The 23,854-nt window shown below is 50.8% G+C and overlaps 1 protein-coding gene across 3 annotated transcripts in view; it reads right to left on the reverse strand.

Moving 5' to 3' along the window:
- Nucleotides 1-934: 934 nt before the first annotated feature.
- TBC1D10A (TBC1 domain family member 10A) overlaps nucleotides 935-23,854 on the reverse strand; it is a 31,189-nt gene continuing 8,269 nt past the window's right edge. Inside the window, exons 2-10 of one of the 3 annotated variants that reach the window (XM_064578669.1) lie at nucleotides 13,077-13,176; nucleotides 8,749-8,856; nucleotides 4,488-4,594; nucleotides 3,689-3,803; nucleotides 3,544-3,609; nucleotides 2,677-2,866; nucleotides 2,415-2,569; nucleotides 1,738-1,816; nucleotides 935-1,459 (exon numbers count right to left, since the gene is read on the reverse strand). In XM_064578669.1, the coding sequence (XP_064434739.1) occupies nucleotides 1,326-1,459; nucleotides 1,738-1,816; nucleotides 2,415-2,569; nucleotides 2,677-2,866; nucleotides 3,544-3,609; nucleotides 3,689-3,803; nucleotides 4,488-4,594; nucleotides 8,749-8,856; nucleotides 13,077-13,176 (1,054 nt within the window). In that variant the 3' untranslated portion in view covers nucleotides 935-1,325. Of the gene's footprint in view, nucleotides 1,817-2,414; nucleotides 2,570-2,676; nucleotides 2,867-3,543; nucleotides 3,610-3,688; nucleotides 3,804-4,487; nucleotides 4,595-8,748; nucleotides 8,857-13,076; nucleotides 13,177-23,854 lie in introns of all 3 variants that reach the window. The other 2 variants (XM_045887330.3, XM_064578668.1) reach the window with 2 other exon arrangements.

Genomic DNA, 23,854 nt, shown 5'->3' on the forward strand with positions numbered 1-23,854 from the left:
GACACTTGACCTCCCTAGGCCTCAGTATCCCCAGCTGTACCAGGACAAGATGTTCCAGGCCCAGGCTCTGTGATGCCTGAAAACTCCTAGGGAGTTCTCCTCCCTCTCCCACCCCCTTCCACCATGGCCCAGCCCAGCTTGGTAGCCTGCCAGGAACAGCCGCTATTGTTTGACTGGAAAAGCTGCTTCCTCAGCAGAAGGGGGGGGCCTTTCCCAGGGACACCCTGTCCTCACTCACCAGTCATCAGGTTGTGACCGCCTGGGCCCTAAGGGGCATTGCCAGGTCACCAGGCACCCTGGTCAGGAGAGGTAGCTAAGGGGTTTTAGGTGCAAATCAACCAGCTTCATCTTTCCCACTCAGCTCCTCTGTTTCCTCATCTGTAAAATGGGGATAATAGAGCCTACCTGATCAGCTGGTGACACAACCAGCCCAGCGTGTAAGTGCTCAGGAAACCGCAGGCAGCCTTCTATTAAAGACCCAAACTTCTTCCCTCATCCCTCTGTGTCCAATGGAGGCCTGGACTTAGCATGTAAGGGCATTCATGGTCCCCGACTCCTGGTGCCAGCACTCAACCCAAAATGAACACTCAGAACCTTACTGGGGTCTGAAGTGGCATCTAGGCAAGGGGACTTGGTGGAGGAAGACCCTGAAAACGCCTCCTTAAGGAAACCTCCTCTCCTTGCCCCCAGAGATGGGTAGGCATCAAGGCCTGGGAAGCAGACCCTCATCCATGGCAGACTGGTGGACACGGGGCAGAGGGGATGGGGTAAGCGAAAGTGGGGGTCAGGAACAAGGACTGGCCTATGGCAAAGGTACTTCTCAGAGAGGCTCTAGTGCTTGGCTGGGGCCAGGATGGGGGCTCTGTAGGGTAGAGAGAAGAGATGCTGAGTACCAGGGGTTCCTCCCCTTCCCAGTCCCTAGCCATACACCAACTCTCTACACAAGCCTGTTTATTTCTGTACAAAACCATGTTTCTATTTTACACAAAGAGCACCCCACCTTTTACCCCACCCTCTCTCCTCACAACAGCACCCTAGCCCTGGGAAGCATCCCCCCAGGAGGAGGGGGCTGAGTGAGGCCCTGACCATTGGCCCTCACCTCTGTCTGACCGAGCTGGGCTGGCCCATGCTCCACTCTGGAGAAAATAAATAAAAAGGCTCAGGCAGACTCTGTGCTGGGCCAGCCAGACTCTCTGCCACCCAGTGGCCAGGCAGCTGGGCCCTCAGAGCATGGGCAGGCCCTCGAATGTCAGTCTGTGAGCCGTGTAGGTGTGTGGAGACCCCACCCCACAGGCCTGAGCTGCCAGGGTTACAAGTAGGTGTCCTCACTCTCCTGGGATGTCAGGCTCTCCTGGGAGTGGTGGTGGACTGAATCCTGGGAGTGGTGATGGGCTGAATCCTGGGGAGCTGAGTCCTGCGGGGCTGGGTCCTGGTGGGCTGGATCCTTCAGGGGCACATCCTGTGGGGGACATGCATCTCCTGCAGCGGCTGCCACCTTGGCTTGACTTGGGGTTGGGGGCTTATCCAGCTGCCCGCTTGCCTTTGCCTGCTTCCATTGCTCCTTCTCCTTCTGGCTCTGTTTGGGTGGCTTGGGCTTGCCTTTAGAGCCAGGGAGCAGGGCGTCTGGGGGCAGGCGGATGGATGGTGAAGGCTGCAGGGTGGGCCAGGGGCCTGGCTCCGCCTCCATGATGGCCTTGGCACCATGCAGCCTGGGTGGAGAGCAGCACTGCAGCTCACCCCGGGTCTCTTGCCAGCGCCGCAGCTGAATGAGGTGCTCACGCTCAATCTGGCGCTCTGTCACCGGCAACTCTACCACCTGTGTGGGTGGTGACAGGAAGATGGGCACCAGGAAGAAACTTCCCCTCTACTTCCCAACCTGGCCCTGCTCTCCCTCACCATCCCCCAGCCCTGGTCACTAAAGGCTGACCCTAGGAATAATGGGGGTCTGGTCCCTGTGGTGATCACAAGTCCCAGAGCCGAGTGCCAGGTGAGCCAGGCACTTGGGACCCACTGCCTCAAAGGAGAAAGCTGCCCACAACTCGAGTCCACTTGCCTAACTATGTGTCACCTAAGTACAGTCCCTGAGAGACAAAAACCCACAAAGGAAAGAAAAAAGGGAAAATAAAGCCAAGGCCATGGATGCAGTACAGGAAAGAAGAGAGGGTGATGAGTTGCAGCTCCTCTCATTCCCAAGTGGTTCAGAACAGGGAAGGCCCTGCAAACCTAGGCCTCTCTGTGCCTCTGTCTTCTCATTAAGACAGGAGGATAAGGTCTACCCATACCATCCTGAGCTGCTGAGCACCAGGCCTGGCACCAGTAACCTACCTTTGGGGCAGAGAGTTACCAGGCCCCTTCTAAAGGGCCCCCATGTCTCCCACTCCCACCCAGGGGTGATGGGAGGGTGTGGGCCGTACCTCCTGGACCAGGAAGGCCTCCTGCATGATCTTGGGACTGAGGCTCCGCAGTTGCTCGATAGTCTCATACTGGCCCTGACAGGCTTTGAGCTTTTCAGGGGAGCCCAACGCATGTTTCAGCAGCACCAGCCCCACCCGGAAGATGATCTTGACTCCTGCATGAGGGGGTGGTAAAAGGGCCTGTAAGAAGTTTCTCTGAAAATAGAGGCCCCCTGTGGGCTGGGTTAGAGGCAGGGCTGTTCCCCCAAGCCCAGCCCAGTACCTTCACAGAAGAACATATCCCAGACGCGAAGCACGGAGCTCCAGGGCAGGGTGCGGGCAAAGGCACACATGAACCACTCTGTCATGTACAGCAGTGGGTCGATCTTCTGCCGGCTAAGGTGCTTGTGGGCCACGGGTGACACCTTCTGCAGCAGGGAGAAGAGGATCTCCCCATCCAGTTGGATCGCCTCCTGGGGAACACAGTGAGGCCGTGGGGCCAGGACTGTAGTCGACACTTTGGCTCCCAGTACCAGGCAGGCATTCGTTCATCCCTCAGGCAGCTACTGCCTGCAGGGAGCCAACCTTGAGTTGGGTGCTGGGATACACTGAAGAGCAAACCACACACAGTTGGTCTACCTCGTGGAGCATGTAGTGAAAAGGGGCAGACAGATGAATCACAGGGGCAAAGAGACGGGGGACAGGGTGGGCATTGGTGGGGTAGGTGGCTAAGTGCCCAGAATATGGCAGAACCAGGAATACTGGATTAGCTTGTGCCAGAGGTCCCACTTGTCAGAGTCACAAAAAGCTCCCTGAGGGCTGAAAGCTGAAGGAAAGGAGGGGTTATTATGGGAATGAAGGGGGTAGAGGTTTAAGCCTCAAGGCTGAGGCAGGGAGGAACTTGGTGCACTGGAAGAACTGTGATCCTGCCAAGCAGCCAGATGGCTAGAAGCAGCCATGGAGGCCAGGGTGGAACCGATAACTCTGGAGCCTAGAAGACCTCACTTTGGAGGGCCTTGGGTCTTCAACCTGAAAGCAACAGAAGTCTGGGAAGGTTTTAAGCTGGGGCAACAGTGGCTGTGGAGAGAAAAGCCTGGACAGGCCACAAAGGGCAGGTCCCAGGCCTGGTCTGGACCCAGCAAGCACTCACCAGTTTCTCACTGTAGTAGCCAGGAAGGTACTTCTCACAGATCTGCACCAGGCACCAGAAGGCTTGCTATGGGTGAGAGAGACATGAGGCCTTGCTGCTGGGTATTCCCTGCCCACCCACTCACCCGTCCAGGGCCTGGTGGTACCTCAGCAGGCATGTGCATGAGCAGAACAGCGGCAATGGGCGCCTGGGCCTGGCAGTAGCCCTCCTCAGGTCGGTAAAGGGTATAGGCCTTCAGCACACGGAATAGGTCCTGCTGGCTGTAGAAGGGCCAAGTGGGGCAGGGAAGATAGGTATGACTCTGCCACCCCCTGCCAGACCAGACCTGTCTCAGAATTTGCACCTCCCTGGTGACCTAACTATGGTCAGCAAGGGGTTGGTCTCCCACTGCAGCACTCAGACTCTCACAAGACCAGAGGAGGAGGCAGGGAGGGCACCTCCCCTGCCCCACCCCATATGACAGCTGAGAGCAGAGGCTCAAAGAGAAAGCAGAGGGAGAGCCAGGCAGGATGCCAGATACAAGGTAAGAGTATGTCAGGGCTGGAAGTGTGGGCCTCTCATTCAGCAGCTGTGTCTCCCTGGCCAGATAGCTTTGTCCCAAGTGTCTGTCTTGGGCCTCTGGCCTGGCCTGCCTATCTTTCCCCTCCTACATACCTTCTGCCCACCCAGTTATCTCTAACCCTCTTTCTCCCCACCAAAACCTGTTTCCAGAAGAGGACCCGGCAAGCTCTAGCACGCTGGGGAGTAAATGAAAGTTGCCCCAAAGGTAAGAGAAGAAGCTAAGGAGACCCATCCGATTCAAACCAAAGGGAAACTCTAACAGTGGAGTTTGGGGCTCCCAGTTTCTGGGCCCCTGAGATACACCCAAACTCATTTTACATCCTCCACGCCCTGAGGGACAGGGCCCAGAATCACCTCCAGCCCATAAGATCCAGCCTGCTCACCCATGGCCTCCCCGGGACACAAACATCTCATGAAAAGGGAACTGCCGGTGCAGATCACGTTCAATGACATCCAGCCACTTGGGGTCCCCAGGGGACATGTCCAGCTCCTAGAAGCAAGATCAAGAGCATGTATTAGGAGTTAGAGATGGCTGCTGGGAAGATACAACTGTCCCAGGTATTGGAGGAGCCCTCTGCCAGGGGCAATGCCCACCCAATCCCATCACGAACTGGACCTTCCTTAAGACAAGTCAGGAAGCTCAGGTAAGGAAGCCTGAGAAGAATGAGAGAGAAGGGGCAAAGAGGCAAGGAGGGAAGGGCCCTAGAAACCCTGAGGGGTGATCCTGGCTCCAGGAAGACCCACGCAGTCAAGAGTGTCTGTCATAGCTGTGGCTGGAAATAACCTTCAGGCACTTTAGTCAGGACTCATCAAACACCTTAGGTCCTTAAGATGGAAGGCTACTATCAAAGCAATGGCTATCACCTGTTAGCACTGTTCTGCAGCACCGCGGGCCTCACTGACTCTTCTCAACCTTAAAGAAAAGTCCTATCATTATGCTGTTCACAGATGAGGAAACTGAGGATCAGAGAAAAGTCACTTGCCCAAGTCCTCATGGTTAGAAAAATGGTGGAGCTGGGCCTGGAAGCCAGGTTGACTCAGAGCCATTGATCCCAACTCCTCTGCTGTCTCCCTATGCAAGTGGCATCACCTATTTAGGAAGGGGTGTATGGGTGTGTGTGTGTGTGTGTGTGTGTGTTTGTGTGTGTGTGTATGAGAGAGAGAAGGAGAGAAGGATCTGCACAGAGTGCTATCTGGAAGGATGTGACATTTGTCAAACCATTAAACTCAGAGCCATCTCTGGGTGCTGGGGTTTTGACAAAGTTTTACTCTTTTCTTTGACTTCTGTGAACACTTTAACATGAGTACCATTTTAAAAACAAAGTATTACACAAAGAAAAATCATTTCCCCATCATTTGAAATGTTCTGTATCATGATTTGCTTGTTGGTTACATGGATATGTATTATTTGTCAAAATTCACTGAACTGCACACTTAAGATCTGTGCATTTCACTCTCTGTAAATACCTCAACTTTAAAAAATAGAAAGGGGCGCCTGGGTGGCTCAGTCATTAAGCATCTGCCTTCGGCTCAGGTCATGGTCCCAGAGTCCTGGGATCGAGCCCCGCATCGGGCACCCTGAACAGCAAGAAGCCTGCTTCTCCCTCTCCCACTCCCCCTGCTTGTGTTCCCTCTCTCACTGTGTCTCTCTCTGTCAAATAAATAAATAAAATCTTAAAAAAAAAAAAAAAGAAAGAAAGAAAAAATATGGGCACTTGGGTGGCTCAGTTGGTTAAGCGTCTAACTCTTGATTTCAGCTCAGGTCATGATCTCAGGGTCCTGGGATCGAGCCCCACATCAGTCTCCCTGCTTAGCGGGGAGTCTGCTTGTCTCCCTCTCCCTCTGCCTCTCCCCCCACTTACACACACTTGTGCTCTCTCATTCTCTAAAATCAACAAATAAATCTTTTAAAAAATCATAAAAATAGGGACGCCTGGGTGGCTCAGTTGGTTAAGTGTCTGCCTTCAGCTCAGGTCATGATCCCAGGGTCCTGGGATTGAGTCTCACATCAGGCTCCTTGCTCAGTGGGGAGCCTGTTTCTCCCTCTGCCTGCCATTCCCCTGCTTGTGTGCTCTTTCTCTCACAAATGAGTAAATAAAATCTTTTAAAAAGATCCTACAAATAGAAAGGAAAATATCAATAAAAAGGAAACCCAGAGAGCTGAGCAGGGAAGCAGACTATGTACACATTGCCTGCAGGGCTGATGCAGCATTAGGGAAGGCCCCCTGGGATGAGGGCCAGATTTCTCAGCAAACACACCCGTGGGCACAGACCCAGGCCCTGGCCTTGACTGGCAGGTGTCTTCATAGAAGTCCCTTTCCCTCTTGTGCCCCCTCAGCGGGTGTGTCCCAACATTAAACTAAAGACCCTAGGGTGTCAGGTAACTTGACATGAGAGAGTAAGTACTGAGCAAAAAAACTGACAGAGTGTTTAAGGCTGGAGGGTGGAGAGAAGGACCAGATGCCTTCAGAGGGCTTTTGGTCAGGCACACAGCTAAAAAAGTGGGTGTACAACCTCTAGAGTCCCACATATTCTAAAGATGGGGCTTGTGTGTGTCCTATGAACCTCCCAAGTCAAGCCAGGGCTAGATACTGTCTGAGTACAAAGCAGGATTATTTTTGTCAGAAAGGGGAGGAGGACCCCACAAATTCTCCAGAGGGCTCTCATAAGGTAGGGACCTGAGAACCCAAGAAGTCAGTTCCTAGGATGTGCTCACCTGGTACCTCAGCAGCCCAAGGCACTTAACCACACATGGGAGGTTGAGAAAGGAAGAGGTACAGCTGAAGGGCCTGTGGGAAGAAAGGGCTCTGGGAATCAAAGGCAGGTGTGGGCTGCTGGCAGCTGATGCAGCTACTGCAACCTCCAAGAGAGCCTGAAGGCACTCACACCATCATGAGGTGAAGCCAGAGAAGAAAACCAGGTAAGAAAAGGACAGAGGTCTTGCCCTGACCAATGAGGGAGGAAGAAGTAGCAAGTATGGGAGAATATGGAGCCATGAGAGGCTGCAGAATCTGCCTTGACAGCTGAGATGGGGTCAACCACCTGGGTCTTCAGGGGAATACAGGAATAGGTGCTCCCACCAATAGCCTGTCACTGTACCCTTGCCTCTTGCTGTCATGTCCACAGTGGCCAGAGGGAGCTTCTCATCCTTGCTCACTTCCTCCATGTCATCCACAGGCAAAGTCCTTACTAGGTGTGCTCAAAAACCACTGTTCCAGCCCCTAGGACTGACTTGGGGACCCACCACTCAGCTTCAGAGTATCTAGAAGGCCTTTCTTAGCCTTCTCCCACAAGCAACCCTCAAGACTTCACAAAGGTGGCTGATTTCTCTCCAGATACACTACTACCCACACACAAAATGCACACACAGCTCTGTGCTCTGCTACTCACACAGGATGTGCTCACATTTGCTAACTATGGAACCAGGAGTCTGGCCAGGCTGACGAAGCTCTTGGCTCCCAGGCCTATGCTCTAGCAGCCAGAGGTAAATCATAGACTTGGGGAGAGATTCCCAACTGAACCTCCCCCCTCCACCCAGGATGCAGCCTCCTGAAATGAAAGGGATGGAAGAAGACACTGGAGTCAAGAGGCCTGGTATTGCTGCTCTGTGGGACAGTCCAATCACCCTGATTGCCAGTGCTGCTTCCAACCAGACACTCCACCAAACCCTACAGCCCCATGGCCAAGTACTGCTGGCAAATGACTCTCACCCTCTTCAGGTCAAAAGCAGAAACTCTAGGCTGCCCCGCCCCACCCACTCTTCTCAGGGAACAGGTTTGGCAAAACAGGAGTGTTTGCCAAAGCATGAAGTATGTCAACAAAGAGCTGGTAGCTGGCAACTCTGTTTCACTGCCTGTCACCCACCCTAAGAGCTTGGGAGAAACCCTGATGCCTGGGGCCAGGTCTGGCAGGTAAGCCGGGGTAACCCCAGGGGAGCCAAGTGCCTCCCATAGGGGAGCATGCTGGAGCTGCTGCCCAGCCCAGGTGGGCCCTAAGAAGTCCCATGAATGGAGTGGTATTCTTACTCTGGCAGCCATGGGGCAGGGGGTAACGGGTAGGGAGAGGAAGGCATGCCTGCAGAGGATGCCCTCTCTGGCCACTGACTGGTTTCTAACCCCAAAGGATACTGGTTTGGCTCTGCCACCCCTAAGGCTGACAACCCCACTAGTGGCATGGGTGAACTGTGTCTGGCCAGCTTGGATGAGGCAGGAGAAGAGTCGAGGATGGGAGGCTAAGAGTTACTGAGGGTTCAGTGACCCTGAGGGCAGGCCCCCAGAGGCCCAGAGCACAGAGCCCAAGGGAGTCAGGGAAGTGGTCTGAGTGTCCCCTCCTGATGACCAAGAGCTGGGAGGTGGCCTACTAAGCCTAAGAAAACAAAACTAGGTGGTTGACAAGAGAAAGAGCTGGAATGGAGGATGGCAAATCTGTCCATCCCTCTGAAGCCTGCTCAGCACTGGAGCTTCAGATGGGCAGAGCCCCCAGGAGTCACAGGTTGGACAGGCCTGGTCAGTGGGGCATTTGATGGGTGGTCCTATTAATCAGCTCATACTGCTGAGGTCCAAGTAAGCACATGGAGGACTGCTGCTATGTGAAGGACATCAAGAGATGTGGGAGGGAGGGCAGGATGAAAGAAGGGCCACTCACATCAAACTTTCCAGAGTTCTGCTGTAGCTTCACCTTGCCTCCTGACAGGTACTGCCAAGCACGGCCCCGCAGGGAAGGTGGGATGCCCTTCTGGCACCGCAGACGGATCTGAAAGTCAAAAAGAGGACTGTGCTCATGCATCCACCGAGGCAAGTCCTCTGGAGGCTGTGTGCCAGCCCAGCTCTTCTGTTGGTGTTTGGTAGGCCTTCAGTAAGCACACCAGGCAAGCAGAAAAGGGGAGAAAAGAGGACTTCCCTCCTGTTGCTACTATTGCTACAATGCAGAGCCTAGGATGCCAGGGGCAGGGGGAGTAATGACTATAATTAGATACACTGCCACCAGGTGATGTCAGTCTCACTGTCCCCTGGCCCAGTGATAAAACAATAATTCCGGAGGTCTCCTACATAATTCTGAATCCCCATGACCATTTTCTGAATCAAAATGCTCCTCCAAGTTGGAGGAGCACCACTGGATATCACTAGGGAGGGATCTGCATGGTGTGGGGCACAGCTGCAGCTGTGGGGAGGGTAGCTTTTGAGATGACCCAAAATGTGCCCAGAGACATGGCCTGGGCCCTTCCATGGGGGTGTTTAAGTAGCCACGTGGCAGGACACAGCCCACCTAGAGGGGAGAGAACTCAGCAGAACTCAGAAGGAAGATGGGAGCTGATCAGAATGGCTCCCTCTTTGTTTTGGTCATGAATCCTCTCCTCTGCTCTCCTTGACCCTGAGCTCCCACAATTACCAGCCCAGGGCAGAGGCAGCTGGCCTGGCTGTGAGTCCTGATTCCAACTCTTGCTACGATGCCACAGGTCTTTCCTACCACTCACAGACTGGGAGAGGAGAAGGAGGAAGTGTTTGGGGTAGTTTATGACCCAGAGCTAGGGCTCGATTCTTATACTTGCTGTCTTTATTAGAAAAAGGCTTCCGCTGTCAAAATCCAGTTTGAAAAATCATCATGTCTTTTACAAATGGGAAAACTGAAACACAGAGTGGGAAAATATTAAGGTCACACCATCAGGAACCCACTACCTCCTATACCACACAGGCTAGAGGGATCCAGCCCCATGCACTTCGCACTCCACTGGACTCTCAGAGCTAGATGAGAGGTGAGCTCCACCTGGGCTTTGGGACAGAATGAGACTGAGGCAGCTGCCTTGGTTGTCCTCCTTGACCTCAAGGCCAATGGTCAAGGAGGGTGAGGGCAAAAGCAGAGGCACCACTCCTATAGAATGGAGGGGTGGGCTACTGGCCAATGATACTCCCCTTAGCCCCTGCACTAAGCAGCCTGGCCTAGGATGAAGATGGGAACTCAGGGCAGTGGGAAGAGCAACTGGATATGGGTTTGAACCCAGTGCTGACCTTGAGCCAATCAATTCTCATCAATAGTTAAGAAGAGAATGGCAATACTTAGGATTCTATTAGAAGGGTGGGAAAATGCCTAGCAGGGGGCCTGACACATAGTCTGTATTCAGTAAATCCCTTCCTCTCCACCCCTCCATCCCAGAAAAATGCCTGACACAGAAGGGGCTCAGGCTCACACCTAATTTCCCCTCACCTGGAAACCCCCTCAAACAGTCCCGTTGGAATCTCTCAGAGGAGCAAAGAAGGCCTAGCCTTTCTGATGACCAGCACAAATAAGAGAAAACTTTCCAAGGGTCAGAGAGTGTCAAGAACCAGGAAGGAGACAGGCAGACAGCCTGGAGGCAGTGGGGGAAGAGCAGAGTTGCTGGTCATGGGAGCTAAGCTTGAGCTTCTGGGACTGCCTGCAAAGGGGGTGAAGAGGTGGGGTGAGGATGGGGCGAGGAAGGGAGTGGAAGGGAACTGCCCCAGACTCTGGGAATAGTTTCCTGCTGCTGTGGGACAAGGGTCTCCTTAAGGAGGCCACTTGGTCTGAGAAGACTTTGGCAAAGGGATATAGTATGGCCTAGAGCCACAGGCCCTTTAGGCTCTCTTCAGGGCCAAGCTTAGCCTGACCTGAGCCAGCCCCTCTACATCATCACAGCCCCCTGTCATAGTTGCCTGCCCTAGGGGAGCCCAGGAATACCTTCAGTCCATTAAGGTTCTCAAAGAGTCCCTGCCCTCACTCAGGTGGGGCTGGGGAGGCGAGGATGGAGAACCAGGAATACAGCCAGCTTTTCCCACTCTGGCCTCTGGAATCCTCCTTAGCACAGAGGTGATAGGGATGGCAAGCTCCACCTGCCTGCCTTAGAGAGGAGGCAATGGTAGGGATCAGAAAAGATAAAGCAAGAGAAAGTTCTCAGCAAACAGAAAGCACAAGGGATTATCATTCTCTGATTGACAGCTGAGTGAGGCCACACCCTACCTGCTGAACCCTGGGAGGCCTTGGCCAGAGTTTGAGCATAGCCCTACAGGGGAAGACAGCATTCCAGCAAGAACCTTGCCTCTATACAGTCCCCTCCTGGGGACTCAGGATAAGTCCAGGAGAAGTGTTGGGTCTGGACCTACTTCCTGAAGCAGGTATTGTCCCTCCTGACTTCCTGAACACGGGGAGAGCCCAAGCCTGCACAGCCAAGCAAGAAGAGCTCCTAGGGCCAGGGTGACCACAGCTGAGGTGGCAGGAGTAGAAAGCAGAGGGCTAGGGCCTCTCGGTTGGATAGGGTACAGCTTCCTGTGGTGGCCCCTACTGGGCAGGGGGAGCCCTTGGCCTCTAACCACAGTTCCAGGGAAGCAAAAGGGAAGAGGAAGTAGTGCTGCCTGCTCTGCTGAAAGGAGGTCCCCAAGACTCCCCTCTGGAATCCCCACTTGCAAGGGAGGCTGGGACATGAAGGATCCACTGTCTCTGCCAGCCACTAGTCACAATAGACAGTGGAGAGGGAGCTGAAGCTCAAGGTTAAGAACCTCAGGTTTGAACCCAGGCAGTCTACATTTAGTGCCTGCGTTCTTCATCACCACCCTCTAGATTAATGTGATGAGTTTCCTTTTGCCTCCTGGCCAAAGGAAAAAGAATGAAAAGTAACCTCACAGTTTAATGGTCTTATAAAAATGAAAATACCCAGTGGTCCTCTCCTAGTCTTTTAGACACTAGCTCTGTTGCCCCATAGGAACATCCTTGTGCACCACAGTGTGTGTGTTGAGGCAGAAAAATAGACCCCAGAGTCATGCAGGAAGCAGTTGAGAACAATTATCTTTAAAACAAAATTTTTTAAGAGAAATGTTTAATAAGCAAAAATGAATGCTACAAAGCCTATATAGAACAGCAAGCAAGAGCCCAGGCCTAGGTGTGCCTCTCCTCCACAGGCCTGGGGTTTACAGTCACCAACTCATGGGAGCCTTCCAACACAACTGTCGTTACCACTCAACCAGGGAACCTGAGGCTGAGAGGGTGAAGTGACTCACACAAAGTTGCAGAGCTAGCCACAGGCATGAAGAGGGGAAGGTAGTGGGGCTGGGACCAAGCCCATATCTGACCTTCAGTCCTGAGCTTTCTGCTAGGCCCTGCAGCCAGCTGTGCCAGCCTGGACCAGACCAGCATGTCAGGTGATGCCAGTGGGACAGCAGATTCACTCTCTGCCCTGGGAACTTGTGCAGAGAGACCCTGGACAGGCCTCCACTAGGCTGGGGAGTAACTGGATCCTGCCCAGGTGGCCAAGGGCATCAATGCACACACTGTGGTGCACAAGGATGTTCCTATGGGGCAACAGAGCTAGTGTCTAAAGAAAGACTAACTAGGAGAGGACCACTGGGTATTTTCATTTTTATAAGACCATTAAACTGTGAGGTTACTTTTCATTCTTTTTCCTTTGGCCAAGAGGCAAAAGGGAACTCATCGCATTAATCTAGTGGTGATGAAGAATGCAGGCACTAAATGTAGACTGCCTGGGTTCAAACCTTGATTTGTGGGTCACCCATAAAGAAGGGGTACCACTGCTACCAACCTCACTGGAGAGTTTTAAGGATCACTCAAGTCAAGTATCCAGCACACTGCAAATGTTCAACACATGTTAGCTATTACTAGCACTATAAAGTCCTCCCTGAAAGGTGGGTGGTAAGTAGCAGCAAGAACTTCTCCCAAGAGGGTTGGAGGAAAGCTGCCTATTAAGGGCTCTTAGCTAAAAGTAGCTTTGAAGTTTGACTCCAGGACAAAGTTCTGTGTGAATCTGAAGTCATCTTGGAGGACCAAGTAAAGACTAGTCCCTGCCCTCCAGCCAGCTTCTGTTCCCTTTTCAGAGCTGGCAGATGGGGACACTCAAGGCTGCTGGCAGTTGGAGAAGCTCCTGCTCCTCTAAGCTGATACAGTTCCTCCCTCTTCCTCTTCTTCCCCAGGCTGCCAACTCCCAGCCTAAGGCCCAAGGCCAGGCCCCTCACCTTTTTGTGCTTCTTCGCCATCCATTTGTCCCAGTTGTTGAGCATGTCCAGCCACTTGGACTCCCTCTGCCTCAGCACCTCCAGGGGGACTTCCTCTAGCCTGTGGAGCAAAGGGCAGGGCCTGTCAGAGGTGCCAAGAGAAGCAAAGGCCCTGGCTTAGGTCCCAGCCACCAGCCTTGTCAGGCCTTCATTCCTGTCCCTATCTCCCATCCCTGTGTTCCCTTTAGGGCTGCTAACCCATGAACACCCTAACATAGATGAGAGGGAATGCTGCCCTCCCCCTAAAAGGCATAAGCCAAAGAGACACCAGGTTAAGTGCCCACTCCCCCAATGTGTCAGGGGGCCAGGGGTCACTGGGCCTCTCTGGGGGCAGAGGTCTGAGTGCCTGCATCTGTGCACCAAAGCAAAGCATTCCTGTCCTGGGTCTGTCTAGATAAATATGCCTCTTCAGAGGGCCTACATGCAAGGTATAAGCTGGATTAAAAAAAAAAAAAGTCAAACAAGTACAGAAATAACATGCTCACCTCTTCACTCTAGCAAAGCTAGTTACTCATAGTTTCCCCAATTATACCCTGGCCCTTTCCCACCACTCAACCTTACTCATGCCAGTCCCTTTGCTGGAATAGACTCCAAGTTGTCTCTACCCTATCAAAATCCTACACATGCTTCAAAACCTCACCAAATATCATTTGTATTTCTACATCTACTAACTGAGCAGCTATCACAGCTGTGCTGGCATTGTTTTAGGGCCAGGGCTTCTGGGCAGGCTATGGGGAAACACTCCTTCAACTAGAACAAAGTCCTGGCCCTCATGGTGTTGACATTCTGCTGGGCTCTGAATGCCCACTAGAGTCACGGGGGAAAACACTGGAGCATGGAGACCCACCCCAGGCAGGCTGCTGAGGCAGGCTGGGGCAGAATCCCTGGCTTAGCCAGAGCATGCTTCAAGTAAGTGGGCTTCCTCCAAGAAGTGAGTTCCCAGGAATTCATGAGTTCCCATAACTCTCAGGGGCAAAGAGGAGGAGACTAGCATTTGGAGACTGGGTATTCTAAAGATGCTTTCTTATTTAGCCTACAGAGCAATATTGGTAAGAAAATCATGAAAAAAAATGTATGTGTATACCTCTGTACACACACATACGTGCTCTCTTCTTAAAATCACTTTTAAAGTGGTGGATTATGGATCTTTCAAATTTCTTTTTTTTAACCTTTTACTTTTTTTCCAATTAAAAAAAGTACTTGACGTTGAGAGGTAAGACACCCAGGAGGGTATCTTGCTCAGGGTCAAAGAGCAAATCAGTGGAAAAACCCAGACTCAAATCCAAGTTAGATCCTAGCCAAGAGCCTGTACTCAGTCCTGCCTGACCTCCCAGAAAGGAGTGCAGGGTCAGAAGCACTCAGGCAGCTGGGAGGAGGCCCTTAGGAACAGGACATGATGGGGCTAGGGCTTGGCCCAGGCCTTGATTCTCTGATTCTCTCTCTGACGGAAGGAAACGTGCTGCTCTGACTTTTACTGGTTGGAAGAGCAGAGGGAGGGGCTTTGGCAGAACAGAGGCCTCCAAAACACAAAAGGGCAGGTCTTCTTTACTGAGCTTTATCTGGGGAACTGCACAGGCCTGAGAGCAGCTTCCGAGCTGAACAGCTGAGGAGAAACAACAGTCTGAGGCAAACTTGGCCCCCTCAATACACTGACACAGGTCATTTTCCTCTCAAACTGCTGACCCTCTCACCACCTAGAGGCAGAACCAGGACAGGAGGACACTCCTTTCCTTTCCCTCCCCATAGGAGAAAACCAGAGACCACACCTTTATATCAAGACATTTACTGACAGATGTATGTCTCCAGGCAACCCCTACACACGCAGGGAACGGAAACCAAAGGCCCAGACATCACAGGACATGCTGCCTCCCACCACCTACAAACCACTAGCTTATACAAGTCACATGAGTCTTCTAGTTAACTAAATGAAAGGGGATGTCCACGCTATGTTAACAGGAAGTTTTGGCAGTTGTGGATGTGGATAATAGTTGATCCAATCCTCCCACTGAGCAGATGAGAAGATTGAGGCTCACAGAGGGCAAGGCTTTTGCCTGGGAGTTCCAGCTTCCAGTGAATTCCCAAGTGATTAAATACATGCCCGTTTGATACCTCAACCCTCCAGGTCTGTCTTTGTTGATAAGATCTGACTGCAGGGCCTCAGAGATACCCATTCTCCCAACTGCAGATACATAGGGGAACACATTCAAGTTCAGTGTTCCTTTAAATGATGTCAGATAATAGCTTTAGCAGTTTCCAAGCCCCAACATCAAACCTCAGACCGGAATTTCAATTGGTTACAAAACAAACGACCATATTTCCTGGATTCTAAGACACTACTGATTTTAAGCTATACGGGGGAAAACACAAGATCTTCTCAGAAACAATAAAAAAGGGGCGCCTAGGTGGCTCAGTTGTTAAGTGTCTGCCTTCGGCTCAGGTCATGATCCCAGGGTCCTGGGATCGAACCCCACATTGGGCTCCCTGCTCAGCGGGAAGCCTGCTTCTCCCTCCCCCACTCCCCCTGCTTGTGTTCTCTCTCTCGCTGTGTCTCTGTCAAATAAATAAATAAAATCTTAAAAAATAAATAAATAAATAAATAAATAAATAAATAAATAAATAAAACCCACCACTACTTTAAATGTACACGTCAATCGAAAGATCTATTTGGCTTTTAAAACCTTAAACTGAGGAAATTTTTGAGGAAATATGGTCATTTGGGTGGCTTCTCCTCCAATAGCAGAGGAGTTTAAGTCACCTAGAGATGGTGAAAAGGAAGACACTAGAGGTCTGGTTGTACCCACCACTCAGCACATCACGTGCTCTCTAACTGCAGGTAGATTTCTCTTGATGCACAAGATGTGCTCCTAAAAAATTGCAGGCTATTCTTTAAAAAAAAAAAAAACCAGAAGGTTCACATATCCTTCAGTCTAGCCAGTCAGGATCTCGAAAGGCATCTGATTAGACTACTGTCTGGTATAGGAATCCCTTCCATAATAGGTAAGCCCTGTGCCCTCTCTGGACCTGTTTCCCTAGATGATTGGAATGACTTTAATTGTGAATTGATCCTCAAAGGATGCCCAGAAAGGAGCCAGGAGATGAAGATGGAGTCAGGGGCGTCCCTGCAAATAGCATGATGGTGTAGACGCTATCTGAGGTAATTTCCTCCTGACAGTGGAGGGAGAGCATGAGCCAGCTTCTAGTGACAGGGAAGCTGACCAAATGGCCAGTTTAAAGGACCAATGGCATGTCAGGGATGCTTCAGTTCGAGGGCTTCACTTATCCTTCAGAAAACCTCTCTTTCTTTAAGGTGGCCTGAGGGAGTCTCTGCAATTAAAGAGCCTAATAAGAACAGTCTCTAGTGGCCCAACCCATGCTGGAATTCCACCAGGGATGGGGCCTCATTATCACAATAAGCTTATTGTTGAAGTTTCTACTATTAAAATTTTCTTCCCCATGTAATGCCAAAATTTTTCTGATAATGTCTATCTATAATCTCAACACCCTCTTTTAAGGCGGCACAAATCTCAGCCAGACCAGTCTCATCCCAGGCACACACGTGCTTATCTCTTTTCAACCACCCATCCTTACCTGGAATGCCCTTTCTTCTCCCCTCTCTACGTCACAGCAACCCTTTCAGAGCCCAATATATCAGTAAAAACCACAGCTTCAAATACCAGCAGCAACAGTAGTTACCATTTATACATCATTTACTACTTACCAATTTCTTCCTACTCCTATTTCATAATAACCTTACCATAATACCATTCTCTCCATTCTCTCCACTTTCCAGAAGTAGAATCCAAGACTTAGTAAAGTTAAGTGCCTCACTCAAGGCCATATAGCTGGAAGTGACAGAGCTGGGACTCAAACCCAAGCCTGCCTGACTCCACAGCCCATGCTCTTAACCTTTATACTATACTCCTCTGCTCCTACAGGTTAAGCCCTCAGCCTTCACATAGTCTCCGTGCCTGCCCTGATCTCATTAACTGTCCTCCAACCTGAAGACATCAATCTTGACTTAGAACACTATTTCTCAAAGTTTTCAAACTGAGACCCACAATAAGAAATACATTCTATACTGAGATTTTAGACACACACACACACACACGTATAATGGAAATACATTTTATGAAATAATTTACTCTTATATGCATTCTGAAATTCTCATTTTAATTTTATATTATTCTAGTCTATTTCTTTTGTCTTCTTTTTTTTTTAATATTTTATTTATTTATTTGACAGAGAGAGACACAGCGAGAGAGGGAACACAAGCAGGGGGAGTGGGAGAGGGAGAAGCAGGCCTCCCGCTGAGCAGGGAGCCCGATGCGGGGCTCGATCCCAGGACCCTGGGATCATGACCTGAGCCGAAGGCAGACGCTTAACGACTGAGCCACCCAGGCGCCCCTATTTCTTTTGTCTTCTTTTAATGTTGGTCCCAATCCCCTAAAACTGATTTCAGCAGTAATTCATTAATGAATCAAGAGATGAAATGAGCACTTCATTATAACTTGCTCATATTGCTTAGCACTGTCCCTAACTGGACTGGGTCTTGAACTTCTGTAACTCCCACCAAGCATCTCACAGGTATTCAACCGGTGCCTGCTTGCTTTTCTTCATGACATCATTCTTTCATATGAATTGCATTCAGGGCTACAAGCCACTTCTGCTTACGTCAATTTTATCTGTGCCACTAATAGCTCAGTGAGGTGGATCCCTCACTAATTAATAGATTAATTACTATTTGGCACCCGAGAAACTTGACCCAATCAGAGAGGTTATATGACTTGGACAAAGTCACAAAGCTACTAAGTTAAGTGGTAGAACCAGGGAATCCCCTCTGCCACAGTGACTCATGTGCTGCTTTGGACTCGCCTGGGAAGACTATGAGGAAATCAGCCGTTCTCCAGATGCCACTGTGGGGCTCTATCTTTGGTCCCCAAGCCCCCAGAGACAGTCTATCCCCATCTCCAGTGCTCTGACTGACCCAGGGAGAAGCCTGCCCATACCCAGCAATGCTCAGTGAAGCCAATATGCTGGATGGGCACAGCTCCCAAGCAGAACCTCAGTCAGGAGATGGCAAGCCTGGGCAAAATGCTGTTTGCTGGCCACCCCCTCCTGAGGGAGAGAGGCACAGAAGAGACAAAACTGGGCAGCCAGCGGGTGACTGATCCCAGATTCTGTTGAGCTCTCAGGCTGAGCTAGGCTTAGCTGTACTATGCCAGGCCATGGCCCAAGGCAGCAGTGATACTCTGCTGACCCCATGCTCTGCAGGCTCCCAGTTTCCTAGCCTTCTCTCCAAACCCAGAAGCTGGAAGTTTGCAAGAGCTCAGAGGAACAAGACCAGTTCCCAAGGCTATAAGACCAAAGACTGGGGCTCTCTCCCCACTTGTCCTTCTAGCTGTCTGCCTTCTGCCCAAGCACGCCTCAGCCCTTCTGGCTGGCAGTCAACCAGGTATGGTGCCCATGCCCATGCCCCCTTCATCTGATGATGGAAGATAAATCTTGATCCCAAGGAACCATTTTTAACCCCCTCCTCCAAGCCTCACTCTCCAAACCAGCCCAAACAGAAAGCCTCTTCATTTGAAGAGAAACAAAGCCCAAACAGAAAGCCTAAGGTCACAGACGATAGGATTTGATCCTCCTCATCTCAACCACTGGAGGCCAGCTGAGGTATGGGGAGAGTGAACAGAGTGGGGATCTTGAAGCCAACCAACCTAGGTTTCCATTCCAGCTCCTCCACCTGGGAGACCATAGGCAAAATACTTGCGTTCCCTGTCTCAACTTCATCTTTAAGTGGGACCATAATACACACCTCAGATTTTACAAGACTGCAGTGAGGAATAAATGTGTATAAGGGTCCAGCCTGGTGAGCAGCCAGCAAATGGTAGCTATTAGGTGACTGGTATTTGCAGCTTACCTAGTACTTTCATATCCCTTTTCTCATCTGACTGGCTCATACACACAGACACATACACATGCAGCAGGGCAGGATTATGCCCATTTTACCCATGAAGCAACTGACACCCAGAGAGATTAAGTAATTTACTTAATGACACAGACTATAACTCCTGGCTTCTGATCCCAGCTCTATCACTTTATAGCTGTCTGAAATTGGCAGGCTGCTCCACTCCGAGCAGCTTCCCCACCTGTAATATGGTAGGGCAATGCTACCTCCTTAGAGGGCAGCAGTAAAGATCACATGAGGCAGTAAGAGTGGACACATTTCCAGCACTGGCCATGAAGTAGCTCTGCCAAGTACTACATATGCACACAATTCCCCAAGGAAGTAGCTTTTATTATCTCCATTTAATAGACATGAAAACTAAAGCTCAGCACGGTTGAGTAATCTGCCCAAGGTTACACAGCCTGGAAGTGGAAGCTGCTAATTAGACACTAAATTATCCAATAAATATAAAGTGTCTCACCACCTGGCCTCAATATAATCTAAAGGCCTCAGTGCCTGTCACATTCTCTTCTCTCTCCTTTACCACCCAGTAGAGAACCACTACCCTCTGTGCCGAGAAGGGCAGGAATGAGCGACAAGAAAGCGTGGAAAATTGGGAAGTGGATGTGCAGAAAGAGCACAGCCAATGACTGAACCAGGGACAAGGGTGGAGGAGCTTCCCTCTCTCCCAGAGCTGGAAAAAGTGAGGATAAACAAAAGGCTGACCTACTTTGCACGCTGGGTAACAACCTCTGGAGTTCATTAACCTAAGAGGTGGTAATGACTGAAAGTATAAACAGCTTTTATGCCAGCTCCATAATAACTGATGATAGGAAACTGGAATGCAAGAGGGTGGGTTGGAGAGGGGTGGTGCAAATGGCCGACAGTCAGGGCTGGGAGGACCGTGAGATCACCCAGTAAGTCTACCTCCTCCCCAGACAGTCAGGGAGGCCTATAGCCAGAGGGTAAGTGATCTGCCTGAGGCCATGCTGTGAGTCAGTGTGGAAAAGGAAGATGGTCTGCAGCAGCCTGGCGCTCCCTCCTGCGGCCTGGCAGCCACTGACTTAAGGGTAAGGCAATGTCCAGGCTCTCTGTCTGGGTGAGAGTCTGGCTTGCTTCACTCTCCCCAATTCCCAGTGCAAGCCAGTTCTGGGCCTGCCTCCCTTTCCCGTAAGGAATTCCCTGGCTTTGCTCCTTCCAGCCCTGGGTCAGTACACAATGGTAAACAGGTTCTCTCCACCCTTCACTGGCCTTGCTGCCCTGGGCCTCTGCCCAGCTCTCCACTCTGTTCAGCTCCACCCCTCTTGATGTCAAGCGGAAGAAATGGTTCCTTTAGGCATCAACCTTGCTGGCTCCAAAAAGCAAGGAATTCCCATTCCCCTACCCAGCTAGGGAGGTATAGACCACAGCAGAAACCCCCAGGGCAGCTCTCCCTGACACTGCAGAAAGGTATGGAGACTATTCTCAATAGAAGACTTCCCTTCCCCAAGCCCCCCTTCTTAGCAGGCAGAGTAGTGCTCAAAACTTCCCACAGGCAACCATGTCCTCAGATCACAATCTGACTGTGGACACCCAGGGGCCATCCTGATTCATGTACAGCCCCCTCACCCATCCTTACCGAACTTCTAGATCTGATTGATCTTACCAAATTAGTTTTGACTCACTGTTTGACTCACTGATTCCTTCAAGGCTCCCTACTGCCCTCTCCTTGTCCAAAAGAAACCTAAGGCCCTGGCTCTCAGCCCCTCCTATTTTCTCTTAACATCCCTCTTCTTTCCCCAACCCTATCTCTAGGTGGCCCTCTCTCTAAAAGGCCCTCTGTCACCCCTGCCCCCACTCCAATTCAGTCCCACTCATCTTCCATGGCCTCATTCAGAACTCCCTCTCATGCCTACAAAGCCTTTCCTAACTACTCCAGGGACAGAACACAATCAGCCCCTCATTATATTCTATACACATTTCTCCAGAGCCTGTGTTCCAGGGCTGAATCTACAAAGAGATGAATAAAATGCAGTCCCTGCCCTTGAAGAGGTCAATCTGGTAGAGGAGACAGATGGGTGAGTAGATAACTGGTACACATGGAAGTGTTATCACAGAAGCATGCAGAAGGTGCTAGGAAACTACAAGAAGCCCCCACAGTGGTGGTAGTGGTTGGGGGGTTGTTCAGGTAAAGGGGAGCTAACTTTTGAGATGGTCTTTGAAGGGTGATAGGAAGTGGCCAGGGTGAGAAAGGGGAAAAGGCACAGCAGGCAGAAGACCCCGTATGAGCAAGCACAAGTTAACAGAAAAGGGCACGGCTTGTTTGGGGAATGTGAGCAGTCTAGTGGAGCAGGTACGGCTTCCCCACCCGACTATCTGCTCTGCTGAGGCAGCATTCCATGAGAAGGTGCGCTCCTGGAGGGTTCTACCCATCTCACTCTCCACAGTGTGTCCTGGGCCTAGAATAGAGCTTGGTACCTAACTGGTGCCCAATAAATGTGTGTTGACAGAATCATTAGCTTTGTGATCTCAGGAACTCTATGTTTCAGTTTTCTCCACAGTGAGATGGGAATACTCTTCTAATACTCTTTTACCTTGAGATCAGGTGGGCAAAATACAGAAAGTGCTTGATAAAGAACATTCCCTCTCTGGCCTGATACCAGCTCTGAATCTTCCTTGAAGCCCAGCACAAGGCTGAGCACAGATGTGCTTGATGACAGCCTTTTACAACATTATAATTCTAATATTCAATTAATGTAACTGAATGTCTGTTAGAGCACTTACCAGGCACTTGCTATGCAACAGACATGATGCTCAGCACTTAATTTACATTATTTCATTTAATTCTGACAAGCCAATGAAATAGGTCCTCTAATTATCACCTCCTCCCCCCCCCCCCCCCCACACCTTCCACAGATGAAGAAACAGGTTTTCAGCAAGCCAGTAACTATCTAAGGTCCAGGGTGAGCAGAAGACAGTCGTGGGTGGTGAATGCTCTTCTCCTACTCTGTCACTCAACTCCAGCACAGAGTGCTGACTACTAGGCTAGGTGCACACAAGCCTTGATCCCAGGGAACTTTGTGGACTCAGAGCCATAAACTATGTGATGCTTGGCAAGTCACTTTACCTCTCTGAGATTTGTTATCTGCCTCTGTAAAATGGGGATTATGATGGTCCAGTCTGGTTCACCATGCAGACGTCTCTGTACAATGGCATTACCATGTGACTATGCTGCGAGGATGGAAGGGGTCACTCAGAGGCAGGACAAAAAGCCCAGGGAGGGTGGTGGTAATTATGACACAAATTCTGATTTCTTCCCCAAGTGACTGTCACTACCCAGGAGGCCTGAGACCCCAGGCAGCACTATGGTTGCATGCTTCAAGTTGAATCTTTCAGCAGATCCACCTCTATTCTCACTTCTGCTTTATCTTCACAGACCAAAGAGAAGGAAGATCAGGCCCTCCAAGTCAGGGTCACCTGAGGACTCTGTTCCAAATGACTCAAAGAGGAACTGATGCGGGGGGGGGGGGGGGGATTCCCAGCCTGCCCTGGGAGGCCAGAAAGCTCCAGACCACAAGCTGAGTGGGACTGGCTCCTGCCTTACCCCAAGGCCCAAGGGTGGTGGGCAGAGCACATGAAGGAATCTGGATCTGCACCATTATGCCAAAGGCCTGAAGTGAACCTCAGAGGATAATTCACACTCGAATTGTTAAGAGCCATCCTGTACCTTTATTTTGTGGCACACACTGCTGGGTGTTTTACCAACATCACCTCTTAATCCTCATAACACCCCTTCTCTCCCAGTGCCACCACCTGGACCATTTACCTCAGAAAAGTCACATGACTAGAAAGTGACAGAGCCAGGTATGCTGGTGTCTTGAACCCAGGCTCCCCCAGGTCCAAATTTAGGTTCTCCCTTTTTGTGAAACCAAGACAGAAAGGGAAGGGAAAGAAGCAGCATCCTCCAAAAGTGGCTGGTTGGGAAGGAACGCTCCTGGACCCACAGAGCCCAGGGCCCAGAGTGCACTCAGGAGGAACAAGAGTTCTCTGCACTATGTTCCTGAGCCCCCTCACTAGCCAGCTGCTCCTGCCTTGTCTTAGGGTACATGTGAGGGGCTGTGTGTGAAGATCTGGGACAGGAAGTGTACCATTCATCACAACACCTCAAAACAACTTGAGAAGCCTACCAGGAGAAGCACAGACACTTAGGGCTGGACTGAAGTCCTAAAGCCGGGATGGGGGCGGGGGGGGGGGGCGAAGGGAGGTGGCCCAGAGAGGCCACACAGTGGGCACCAGCTTTGGTAAGATAGATAATTGGAAAGGAGGAATTCTGGGTTCCAGGCCCAATTCCATCACTTGCCTAGCTTTGGTTTTCTTGTCTGTAAACAGGGAAAATAAAACTTATCCTACAGATTTCCCATTGCTCCTGTAAGGACTACTGTAAGGCAATGAGAATGAAAGCACTTTGCAGACTAAAGAGCTAGACAAATCAGAGCATCCTTTGATTTGATTATACTCCCAAAGACATGAGGGTCACTGGTACTACACACAAAGAGAGGTCCTCCCACAGGAGGAACAGAGCATGCTGGAAGAATTGGTCTCTGTGGGCTGTGCCATGACAACCCCTTGCACTTGCATGGTACCTCATAAAAAACTTCTCAAAGTACTTTTCATATACTCCAAGGTCAGTCTCAGAAGCAGAAGAGCTCTTCAACATCATCCCATTAAAACTGCCTTGGTTTATATGTGAGGGAAACTGAGGCTTAGAAAGATTAAGCAATTTTCTCAAGGTCACACAGCTAGTTAGGGATCCACT

The sequence above is a fragment of the Mirounga angustirostris genome, unplaced genomic scaffold (assembly GCF_029215605.1).
Source record: "Mirounga angustirostris isolate CCGP_5_RB_7025 unplaced genomic scaffold, mMirAng1.0.hap1 SCAF_14, whole genome shotgun sequence".
NCBI classification, from domain to species: domain Eukaryota; kingdom Metazoa; phylum Chordata; class Mammalia; order Carnivora; family Phocidae; genus Mirounga; species Mirounga angustirostris.